We start from the raw sequence: 13,016 nt of genomic DNA on the forward strand, positions 1-13,016 counted from the left end.
TCCATCCAACATGTGCACTGGGTGGAGCAACCCTTAAAGGGAACCTGTTGTGCAAAACCAACTTTTCTTACCTTGTGGTACCTGTATCTGCACGTATCCCCAACATTTGAAATCAAACCATGAAGGCATTGTTGGGATATTCATAAAACAATCTTGCTTTCTTTCATTCTTTCTCCAAACAAACCGTTTGGAATTTTGCCCATTTGTGACATTTTTCCCATTGGTGACAACCATAAATGCTAAAGTTGTATCCAAAAAGCTGTGTGCCATTCTAGTCAAAAAGATCCATATTTTTCTCTGTCCTCTTGTTGTGGGGCAAATTGTTTCGTACATGCATCCTCCACAGTTACCATTTGTAATACAAAGTAGCGTACAGTTCTAAGTTATAAATCTGTCAGTAGACGCCATGTGGAAGCACTAAAAACTACAACCAAGATGACGGGGTGAAGACACAGTCGAGGTGGAGGCGCGTAATTAAGACCGACCACTAAATAGCACATCCTGAAAAAACAGTCAGAAAGCGGGTTGAAGATGGTCTTTAAAACATATATAGATGTGCATGTACGAGCCAGTCGCCCCACATCAAGAGGGTAGAGAAACAGAAGCTCAGTGACATTAGCATTGGATTAGAATGGCGAACTTGCGCTAAGCACTTTGCTTAAATTTTTACCGTATATGGAGACATCCACTGATGTCACCATCAAGAAGAATGTCACAAATTGGGCAAACTCACAATGGCTCATTTTGGTGGAAGTTTGTATATAATATAGCATCATCTTTTATTAGCGATGGGCAATATGGCCTAAAATCGATATTGTGATATATATTGCAGCCTCCTGCGATAACGATGCATATCACAATACATATTTTTTTTGTAAATGATATTGAAACCATTTCAAAACGGGTTACAAAGGCTCTTAATTTTGCTGCTGACATGGTCCCTATCATATTCTGTCATTTCTGGTTGTATTTTTTCAAAATTATTACTCCATTTGGTAATTTACTGTTAATTTCTGTTGGAACATGGGTTTATCTACACTTCTGTTAAAATGTATTAATCACTTTTTCTTCTGTTGTTGGATACTTAACATTAGTTTTGGGCGATACTACAAATTTGGGTATAATGATGCTTAAAAGTTTCAAGATCCATGAATGATACATTTTTGTTTTAAAAAGCTACCGATATAATCAAACAAAAACACAGAGTGTTCGTGTAATAATATCAATTGTATATTTAAATTATTTCCTACTACTGGCTTTGATTTAAATCCTTTTTTTGCCCTTAAAGCCCTTCTGTGTCCAGGGTGTATGTGAACTACAACTAAAGATGTTTTGATAATAAAAAAATGAGGGATGTCCGATATTATTGGACTGCCGATATTATTGGCCGATAAATGCTTTAAAATGTAAAATCGGAAATTAGCGGTATCTGTTTCAAAATTATCGGTATCGGTTTCAAAAGGTACAATTTATGACTTTTTAAAACGCCGCTGTGTGCTCGGACGTAAGGAGAAGTACAGAGCACCAATACACCTTAAATGCACTGCCTTTGCGTGCCAGCTTAGTCACAAAAACTCTACGGCTTCTCACACACACACACACAAGTGAATGCAAGCATACTTGATCACCAGCCATACAGGTCACACTGAGGGTGGCCGTATAAACAAGTTTAACATTACAAATATGCGCCACACTGTGAACCCAACCAAACAAGAATGACAAACACATTTCGGGAGAACATCCACACCGTAACACAACATAAACACAACAGAACAAATACCCAGAATCCTTTGCAGCACTAACTTCCTGGGATGCTGCAATATACAAACCTCCTGCTACCCCCCACAACCACAAAAGCAGAGGTTGATTTATGAAGTGACGTCCAGCCAGAAGAAGACACTGTTGCGAGTGCATTCACGCACTTTATCACCGTGACAACACAAAAATTCATAACAAGCGCTGCTTCGATTGATATGGCATTTTAAAGTTTAAAGCGTTATCCTTTACATGAGTATTTTCTGGAATATAGAGCGAACCTGTGTATAAAACGCACTCAATGAATTGTTCCTTGTATTAGCCCCACGGGACTATCTAATCCATCTAATCTATCTATTTAACTATATGTTGTGAAATTTGTTATTTACACAGAAAGAGCGGAAACTACCTCTGTAATCAGCTAAACAGGCTCTAACTCGGTGACGTTTTGGTGAATTTACTGAGGGATTTGTGAAACTGGAACAATAAAAAAAAAAAAACGCCATTGTAAGTTAATAACACTAACACAGATACTCAGACGTTTTAGCACATTACAATACAATAGCACTCACAAATATGCATGAAACACACACATGGGACTTTTTGGTAATGAAGAATTTTTTTAGTTATATTGTAAAACTTACACACGGAAAAACTTGTAGAACTTACAAGATTGAACGGCACTGGTACTTCTGCTTCAAACTTTTTAAAAAGCAAGAAACACTGAGGACATTCACCCTGCAGCACCTGCAATGAGCAAACTTGTCCAAAAGATGGCGGCATTGCAGAAACAATATCACCATTTCAGTGTATTTACAGGTTTTTTTATGAAAACTATTTTCATTATGACTGTCAGCAAAGAAAAATCCATAGATAAGCCATACCGTTTTGTAGGCCACATGGTTCATAGCATAGGAAAAAAGTAGTGTCTTATAATCCGGAAGCAAACTCCATGTTCCATGATTGTCGAACAGCCACACTTAGACACAAAGCCCGTTTAAGCATTGAAGCATGCTGTAGATTTCTTTACATTGTGCTGCTATCTGATAACTTGCTAACCACAAACACACTTAACCAATCTGTTAACTAGATATTATATAATAATATATAATATATATACCATTATGTGGTTTGGGGTTTACCTCACTTCAAACATTCATTTACCAGTTGGTTCAGATCACTTTCTCACCACAACTGAAACTTCTCTGAGATCTGTTGTAGGTAAAACGTGTTGGTGGAAAAGCACTCTGAGGCCAAAAAAATAATGTATTTCTCACACAGATTGTTGGGGAAAAAATGGGAAATGTATAAAGTTACATTTGTGATGTAAATTCCAAAATGTCTTCAAAAACGTTGTTTACACTGGAAGCAGTGCACCCACGCTATAAATTGACTTCTAACGTGTGCTCCTCTGCATGTCCATCCTCAGACTTGGCGTGTATGTACAAGCTTTTTAGTCGCGTTCCCAATGGACTGAAGACCATGTGTGAGTGCATGAGCTCCTACCTCCGGGAGCAAGGCAAGGCTCTCGTGTCTGAGGAGGGAGAAGGGAAGAACCCAGTGGACTACATCCAGGTACACATACCAGCAGATATGGCAGTGCCATGACTGTACACATCTGTCAAGTTAGTTGATCACTCCAGTATAGAAGTCCCTTAACCAACCACGTTTCTAACTAAACTGAGTGCTCAAAATGGAGCCTGAAATACCCACTGAGAGAATACCGAATGATTTCCGCCAGCCAATCAGCAAAGAAGATCTTGAATATGATGATATAGTAACTTGATGTTATTCTAATTGTAAAAATGTTTAATGAAATAATGTATATAATAAAACAGGTTTAAATGTGCCCTTTCAAGGTAAATGGGTTCCTATGTTTAGGGTCAAATCAGCACAATTGTGATGAATCAGACAAGCATAAGAAAGTGGTTCTTGCATTTTGTGGTTATGAAAGAAGGAAGAGTGTGTTTTGTTCAAGCTTACTACTGCGTGACAGTCCAGAATTCTAATGCTGGTCTAAACCTCTAAACACAGTGTAACTGCTCTGACTTCCATTTTTCCCTCTCCTTTGTGGCCTCAAAAAAATACAGTGACTGACTGCCACTGCACTACAGTATTTTGTTAATATGCTTTGGGTCTTTCCGATGGAAATCAGAATCAGGCATACTTTATTAATCCCCTCAGGGAAATTGAAATTTTTAGCACAATCCCATTCAAGATCAGACAACATCACAGGGAGACAGAACAGGATCGCTGACGGGTCCGCCAACTTCCGGCGCCCCTTACAAAAAAGGTGACATACAGGTAAACAAAAATAAAAGATTAAATAAAATAAAAAAAATTAAAAAATCAGTCTAAGCCTGGGCCCCTGGAGAGGGAGTCCAGACTGAGGCCAAGGGAAAAAAACAACTCATAGCCATAGTACACATCCCTCTTACATGTGTTTAAGAGGGACACATCAAACATCAAAGAACATGAAAGACATCCAAGTAGCAGAGCTGATGCAACCAGCCACTTCTACATACAGCTATGAATAAAAAAGTAAAAGAAACATACACATATCTACAATAGGAATTATGGGAAGTTTCCATAATTCCTATTGTAAATGTGTATTATGTCTAAGGTCCTTCCCTCACTCTTCTTGACTCGAACTACAACCATAAATGCTGTGTTCATTTGTTAATCTATAGCTGCCACTCATCATCGTCCTATCTCCCTACCTCCTTCCCACAGGGCTTACTGGACCTGAAGTTGCGTTTCGACCGATTCCTCCAAGAGTCTTTTAACAACGACCGTCTCTTCAAACAAACTATTGCTGGCGACTTTGAGTACTTCCTTAACCTCAACTCGCGCTCGCCAGAGTACCTCTCACTGTTTATTGACGACAAACTGAAGAAAGGAGTAAAAGGGGTGAGTCTATTTATGCAATGGTCTCATTGGATCTTATGACGTATTGAGATGTGTACCGTTCACATTTGAACCGATACAGTACCAATTCTCAGTACCTGGGGAATCAATACTGGTACTCAACGATACCAATTTTCAGTACCTTTTTGTGTGTTCGTAAATATGAATGGTTTGATGATCCAAATACATTTTTACTGCATTTAAAAATTAACTGAATATGATAACCGCTAAGTTATCATCACTGTTACATTCCTTAGTATGTAGTTAGGACGTTAGGTTGCAAGTCCAAGATGTTAGATGCTTAGATAGATAGATGGATTGTACTTTATTGATTCCTTCAGGAAAGTTCCTTCATTAGGGCTAGGCGATACGTCAGTGTTTTTTAGGCTGTATCGTGATATACGATACATATTGGTATTTTGAACAAAATGTGCAGTGTTGAGTTAAACTCAACACCACATTACTGTTATTACGGGTGTTTTAAAAAATATATTTTAAAATGTAATTAAATATAGTTACTCATTACTAAAGTAATTTAATTACTAGTGGAACTACTCTTTGGAGTGATCACCAAGCTCCGAAGTGCAAAGAACCAGCTGAGTCGGCAACCACGCAACCCAGATACTGAAACAAGACACCGTTGGATTTTACACGAATCGGTCGGTGGCAAAAATGTACCGGATTCTGTAACAATCCCTAATCATGTTTCATTGGAGCTTTCGTTGTCGTCGTAAAAATGTTGCCGCCGGTAAAAGCAGCTATCTGCTCTTTAATGTTTCCCTCTTATGTGTTTTTTCACCTTTGGTTTAAATCCCTTTGGATTTTGCCACAAGGGTTGACACTCTAATGACTTTTGCAATACTTTTTAATACTTTTTTGTGGACTTTGTTTTTAATCTACACTGCAACCACATAATTTCCCCATTGCGGATTAAGAAAAGGCTTTTCTTCACCTTCCTCCTATTTGTGTAGTAATGACCCTTTCTGTTGCTTTTCGCGCTATCCTTTTGCATTTCAAAACACCCGTACAATCCTGTTTGTATTCTCATTTAGCTGACGGAGCAGGAGGTGGAGTCCATACTGGACAAGGCCATGGTGCTGTTTCGCTTCATGCAGGAAAAGGATGTGTTTGAGCGGTATTATAAGCAACATCTGGCCCGTAGACTGCTCACCAACAAGAGTGTCTCGGACGACTCTGAAAAGAACATGATCTCAAAACTCAAGGTGTGTGACCAGTATTTGTAATGATCAAAACAGGACATGAAATTATGATATTTTTTAGTATGCATGTTAGTTTAATTGGAGACTAAATTGCTTATTGAATGTGAGGATGAATGCTTATTTGTCTAGATCAGGGGTCACAAACGTGGTGCCTGCGGGCACCAGGTAGCCCGTAAGAACCAGATGAATAGCCCACTGGCCAGTTCTAAAAATAGCTCAAATAGCAGCACTTACCAGTGAGCTGCCTCTATTTTTTAAATTGTATTTATTTACTAGCAAGATGGTCTCGCTTTGCTCGACATTTTTAATTCTAAAAGAGACAAAACTCAAAATGGAATTTGAAAATCCAAGAAAATATTTTAAAGACTTGGTCTTCACTTGTTTAAATACATTAATTTATTTTTTTACTTTGCTCCTTATAACTTTCAGAAAGACAATTTTAGAGAAAAAATACAACCTTAAAAATGATTTTAGGATTTTTAAACACATATACCTTTTTACCTTTTAAATTCCTTCCTTAATCTTTCCTGACAATTTAAATCAATGTTGGAGTAAATTTAATTTTTTTTATTGTAAAGAATAATAAATACATTTTAAATTAATTCTTCAGTTTAGCTTCTGTTTTTTCGACGAATAATATTTTTGATATATTTCTTCAATCTTATTATGATTAAAATTCAAAAAAATTATTCTGGCAAATCTAGAAAATCTTTAGAGTAAAATTTAAATCTTATTTCAAAGTCTTTTCAATTTCTTTTAAAATTTTTGTTCTGGAAAATCTAGAAGAAATAATGATTTGTCTTTGTTAGAAATATAGCTTGGTCCAATTTGTTATACATTCTAACAAAATGCAGATAGGATTTAACCTATTTAAACCACGTCATCAAAATTCTAAAATTAATCTTAATCAGGAAAAATTACTAATGATGTTCCATAAATTACTTTTTACATTTTTTCAAAAAGATTAGAATTAGTCTTTTTTTCGGTTGAATTTTGAATTTTAAAAAGTTGAAATTGAAGATAAACTATGTTTCAAAATTTAGATTCCATTGTTTTCCTGTTTTCTCCTCTTTTAAACCGTTCAAATGTACGATGGAATGACGGATAGAAATACCCATTTATTTATTTATATATATCTATATATATATATTTATTTATTTATTTATTAAAGGTAAATTGAGCAAATTGGCTATTTTTGGCAATTTATTTAAGTGTGTATCAAACTGGTAGCCCTTCGCATTAATCAGTACCCAAGAAGTAGCTCTTGGTTTCAAAAAGGTTGGTGACTCCTGGTCTAGATGTACCGTCTATGTAGCAATTCTTAATATAATCATTTGGTCTTCATTCCTCAGACTGAATGTGGCTGTCAGTTCACATCAAAACTGGAAGGCATGTTCCGGGATATGAGCATCTCAAACACCACTATGGATGAGTTTAGACAACATCTGCAGACAACTGGGGTGAGCAGACATAAAAGGCAACAATTCATTCTGTAATGGGTACACTGACCATCCATAATCACTACACTGCTGCTGGACCGATGGATCACTACTGTGTGTTTTCTTCCTAATTATACTCTACATATAACATTCACATCCTGGGAATACATACAGCTTAGTCACGCAAATGCTATGCTGTTGCACAGTTGTTGTTTTCATTGTCTTCATTGGTAATGAGGAAAAGCTTAGTTTTTCTGTGTAATTGTGTTTCGGTGACATAAATGATAGAGATTATTGTCATTGTTGTGCAAGGGGAAATTCACATCAACCTCCTTTGCTCTGTTTATGTAATGTTTTTTTTTTTTCAGTGTTTCTCAATTTTCATTTGCCTGCCAAAATTTGACATACATACAAAATAAATAGCAGTTCACCCTCGTTCATAAATAACGCACCTGGTCTGCCAGAGAAAAAGAAGACATAGTAGGTGTTCACAAATTAGCAACTTTGTTGGTATAGTTAGTAAATAATCAGACCTATCCGGTTGCTCCTTGATTATTAGCAACCAGTTATTGGTTGCCATTAGTATTATTAGGTTTTAACCGAATGTAGTACCGGTGCTTAACAGTGGCCATCCTAGTGCTTTTGCAATTTTTTGTACAACCAAATAAGACTGCCTTTTAAATCTCATGGAATTTTGTGACATTCGAGTTGAACAAATTAGTAATTTAAAAACTTCCATGATATAAATTAAAAGATAACAAAGTAATACATTAAAAATAAGTAATAAAATCCCCAACGAATTGCCATCATTATTGGAGCAAAACAGAACATGGTGAACATGCAAAAAAAAAAAAACTTAAGTTGTAATGTTTGATGCTTAAAATTCTGAGTATTCGTAAATGCAACCTCCATCGCAATAACCTTCAGTGGTGCATATTGAGGAAGTCCTTTTTTGTTGTTGTGGCCACTGGCTTGGCTAGTGCAGCGCTGACATTGTATGAGTGTTGCTATTGGCGTGATAAGGTCAGTGTTTCTGTCGGTACGCTACATTACCTACAAGTATGTTTCTTGTACAATATCACAGCCAAGCACTTGTTGCGTGTTGCAGAGTCTGCATGCATTTTGAACCAATCCCTACTTGCGGGAGACGAAAAGATCATTTATAGTTTGAAAAAAAAAAAGTATTTTTATTTGAATGGTTTCTCTTACGTTTTGCAAATGTCTCATAGCCAATTGTGCAAAATTGACGATTACGTAATTGCCCCTTCCCTCGCCCCCAGCAACAGGAATAGATTGCAGTCCTGTGGTAAGGGCTGATATGCATATACAGCATGCACAAGGGGTGCCATATCAGAGCAAGGGTCTGTGGGTTGTTGGTCCCAGGCACGTTGTTAATGCTTAGAAGCAAACTGGTATCGCCCTTGCAAATGGTTATTCTTCTCATAATTTAAGAGCATTGTGTGGATGTGCAACATGTATTTATGTATTGTGCTGTCACCTGTATAAAAGTTTTTGTTTCTCCACCACCACCAAAACTCAGGTGTCGCTTGGAGGCGTTGATCTCACTGTGAGGGTGTTGACAACAGGTTACTGGCCAACACAGTCTGCAACACCCAAGTGCAGCATCCCCCCTTCCCCACGACATGCCTTTGAAGTCTTCAGAAGGTGAGTCACTTGCACACAGCGTCTTAACACTCTTTGGTGCACTGAGGCTCGATCCTGTCCCTAGTGCCTCAAATCATAATTTTCTTGTCATCGTCATTGTCCCGATACCAATATTTTGGTCCCGGTACCAAATTGGATTTCAATACTTTTCAAAATTAAGGGGACCACAAACGAATGTCATGATTGGCTTAATTATAACAGAAAATCATATGCTACATGAAACAAATGTTTCTTATTGCAGTTAAAGAACAATTTTAGAGAAAAAAATAGATAAAAGGGAATAAATACGCTGGTCTTTTTCTATTGCACTCAGAGCAATTTACAACTGTATATGTTACATATATAGTCTGCCATAATCTAGGATTAGGTTAAAATAAAATAGAAAGCTTTGCTGACATTGTATTAAATGCTTCATGATTTATGGTTGTCACTCTTGGTTTGGCTTTATGACAAATAAGACAAATACAATCATTAGTAAATACTAAAAACAATACAGCTAAAGCTACCCTTATAATACATGTAGCTAGTAAAACACATATTGTTAAAGATAAAACACAAATTGTAGACATTTTTAACAAAATTCCAACATTTCACCAGCGTTAGTTTACTCTACGTGGCTGGTGCGGACAGAGCTAATAATTAGCAGCAAGCCAATCAGCTGTCTGTGCGTCAAGTGTCCGTATCGGCACAGCAGGGGAGCTGGTTAAGAACTACATTACCTTTTAAAATCCTTGTGCAGGTCTGGATGTTTGTTGTTTAAATGTTTACCTAAGTTTAAAGTAAAGATTATAATACTTTAATGCTACCAGTCTGCAGCGCTTGCAGCGTGACGCTTCCGTGTTTAAAGCGCCACCTTTATCGATAGCTTTGAAGCCCAAATATCTCCATATTGCGCTTCAAGCACCTTTTTTTAAACCACCAAGATGGGATAAAAGCTCAGCAGAAAGGAAAGAAAGGTAGGCAGAAGGTCAAGAGGCACTTTTTTTATGGTCGTATTTTCATTGTAATCAAAACGTGTCAAGACATCTTTTACTCAAACAAATCACACACTTCCAGCTTCAAAATAAAAGCACTATGCGTCACAGCCGATATAACTACATTAACCAAAATGGAAAATGGCTTATGCTTTGATTGTCAAAGATTTTTTATAATGCAAATAAATTAGGTATTTCTACCTATATAAATGCTAGTACATCAGTTAAAGAACATGGGCCTGGAAGTTTTCTGGCAATCAGAAATATTGTGTATATTCTTTTATAACATGTTCTGATTGATAATCTGCAATTACAGAACGTTTAGTAGACTGAATATTACAGTTAATTAGTTTAGAAAAATACATCATTGAAATGCAGTTATATGAATACTATTAGTTTGTACAACATGTAATGTACCGAATATAAGAAGCATATATTCAAGTAGAAATATCACAGATTTCATTACCTAACCTCTTTGACAATCAAACCATGATCATAAAATCCACATTTTGTGCTATTAATGCGCAAAACTTTTATCTAAACACAGAAGTGTAGCTCTTCTTTTATGAATTTAATTGCTCCCACATTAGGAATTAAAATTCTGTTAAGAATACACCAATGCACTGCAAGTCTTTTTTTGTGTCATTAAGGTGTGTTTATGTGAATTTTCTGTAGAGCTGTTTTAAAAAAAGCATAATGTTTAATAAACATGTCAAGAAACTGATTTTCAAGTTGTTTTTTAAAACTTGAACATTTTTGGCCTATGGTACACTCATTAATGATAAAAAATGTATATATTTCCAATTAATCGCGATTATTTTCAAGTTATTTATGAACAAAATGATCAGATATTTAATCCTTTGTCAGCCCTTATAAATGTGTGTGTGTGTGTATATATGTATGACCTCAATACTGTATTTGATTATATCTAACACAAACTTAGCCAAAGTCAGATTGCTACAAAATATAAGACGGGTGGAAAAGAAGAGATGTCATAAAGCCGCCCTAAAAGTTCTTGGATATTAACCTTGTCCATGTCTATTCTCCATTCTGTAGGTTTTATCTTGGTAAGCACAGCGGCAGACAGCTAACACTGCAACACCACATGGGCTCTGCAGATCTAAACGCCACTTTCTATGGACCCATAAAAAAGGTATGTGTCACTTGTCACGTTGATCAGTTGTTAATATTCAATCGTGTGAAACTGTTCCGAGTCACACACATAAGGCAAAACTGAAAGTACTGCTTGACTACTACCAGCATAGGCACTGTTGACTTAGTCTCACCTGGTTAGTGGTTGCAAGAAGAGCATGATGGCACCTATTGTATGAGTAACATTTTAGAAAGCCTCTAAGCGGCACGATTCCGATCAATAAACAGAAGATTTTATGCTAAAGTAAATGTAAAATTGAATGTGTGGCTGTTGAGTTCAACATTTATCTGAGGTTATGGTATTCAATGGACAGTAGATTTCATTACACGTAATTACAGGGCATCCAATATCAAGTCCTTGCTGGGTGTAGTGATCAAAAATGTTCAGCTTTTTTCAGGAACTTGTTTTATTAGTGGTTCTTGAAGTGATTATTACAGTTGTGTGAACAGGAGGATGGGTCGGAGGTCGGAGTAGGGGGAGCTCAAGTAACCGGTTCCAACACTAGGAAGCACATCTTGCAGGTGTCCACTTTTCAGATGACCATCCTTATGCTTTTCAACAACCGAGAGAAGTCTACCTTTGAGGTACTGAACTGTCCGCAGTTTTTTCAGGCCAAAGAACACAAATTGTGTAATCACTGACCACCCTTGGTTATACTTGCACATAGATTACTGACTCTCTTGTGTTTTCTTCACCCTGTAGGAGATCCAGCAGGAGACAGATATCCCAGAGAGGGAGCTGGTGCGAGCGCTGCAGTCTTTGGCCTGTGGGAAGCCCACTCAGAGAGTCCTCACCAAGGAGCCCAAGTCCAAGGAGATTGAGAACGGCCACGTGTTTACAGTTAATGACCAGTTTACCTCCAAACTGCACCGGGTCAAAATCCAGACAGGTACACCAATCTATTAGGGGTATAAAAACGCTAAAAAGGTTTAGTATTATTAAACCTGGATATTGCTCCTTTGTCAAGGTGCTAATGTCAAAACTCTTAAAAATATATTAGAGATGTGGAGACACGGATTGTTAGGCTAACTATAAAAACACACCGATTAGTTCCAGCTGCAATAACACTCCTCTCTATGAGTACCATCACTCAATCGGGTCAGGAAGCTAACAACCTTAATTGAGGTGTGGTTGCCTAAAGAGTTGACTTTATTGTGGTCTAGAAAATATGTAATGGCAGTTCTTTGGTCAAAATGTTGCTTAGATTATGTTATACAGGCCGTTTAAAATTTTTAAAAGACAAATCTTTTAAAAACAAATACACATTTTTAAGCCTGTTTACTTAATGTAATACTGGTTTGATTTTACTTACAGCATAAGAATTGATACAAAAGATGAATTAATTAGTTGTCATTGGGCCTGTGCTCCCTCAGTGGCTGCTAAACAAGGGGAGTCCGACCCAGAGAGGAAGGAGACTCGACAGAAAGTGGACGATGACAGGAAGCATGAGATCGAAGCTGCTATTGTTCGCATCATGAAGTCTAGGAAGAAGATGCAACACAATGTCTTAGTAGCAGAGGTGAGTTGGCTCCATGTGTCATGACTGTCATTTCTTTTTAACCAGAGGTGTCCAAAGTGCGGCCCGCAGCTATTTTTTTTTCAGCCTGCGCCACACATTTTAAAAATACTATTACACAAAAAAAAGTAAACGAGCATAATGTACATGTGAAATGTAACAAGAACAAGTTACAATGTTGACTAATAACACTGCCATGTAGGCTGTTCTTTCTTTAAAATAATGACTCAAAATCAATGTCTTGAATTATAGACCTATTGAAGGCCACTTTAAAATATTTTTTGGGGAACATTTTGCATATCCAAGTTTTCTATGACATAAGGGCATAAAACAATCAAAAACTCATAAAAAATATACTTAGAATGGATTGATATGTCTGTTTTAACC

The 13,016-nt window shown here is 36.8% G+C and overlaps 1 protein-coding gene across 2 annotated transcripts in view; it reads left to right on the forward strand.

Moving 5' to 3' along the window:
- LOC133564668 (cullin-3) overlaps positions 1-13,016 on the forward strand; it is a 38,478-nt gene that overhangs the window by 22,665 nt on the left and 2,797 nt on the right. Inside the window, exons 7-15 of one of the 2 annotated variants that reach the window (XM_061919135.1) lie at positions 3,185-3,330; positions 4,489-4,665; positions 5,715-5,885; positions 7,235-7,342; positions 8,862-8,986; positions 11,017-11,113; positions 11,551-11,697; positions 11,816-12,002; positions 12,487-12,632. In XM_061919135.1, the coding sequence (XP_061775119.1) occupies positions 3,185-3,330; positions 4,489-4,665; positions 5,715-5,885; positions 7,235-7,342; positions 8,862-8,986; positions 11,017-11,113; positions 11,551-11,697; positions 11,816-12,002; positions 12,487-12,632 (1,304 nt within the window). The remainder of the gene's footprint in view (positions 1-3,184; positions 3,331-4,488; positions 4,666-5,714; positions 5,886-7,234; positions 7,343-8,861; positions 8,987-11,016; positions 11,114-11,550; positions 11,698-11,815; positions 12,003-12,486; positions 12,633-13,016) is intronic. The other variant, XM_061919136.1, reaches the window with a different exon arrangement.

Source organism: Nerophis ophidion, linkage group LG13 (genome assembly GCF_033978795.1).
Source record: "Nerophis ophidion isolate RoL-2023_Sa linkage group LG13, RoL_Noph_v1.0, whole genome shotgun sequence".
NCBI lineage: Eukaryota > Metazoa > Chordata > Actinopteri > Syngnathiformes > Syngnathidae > Nerophis > Nerophis ophidion.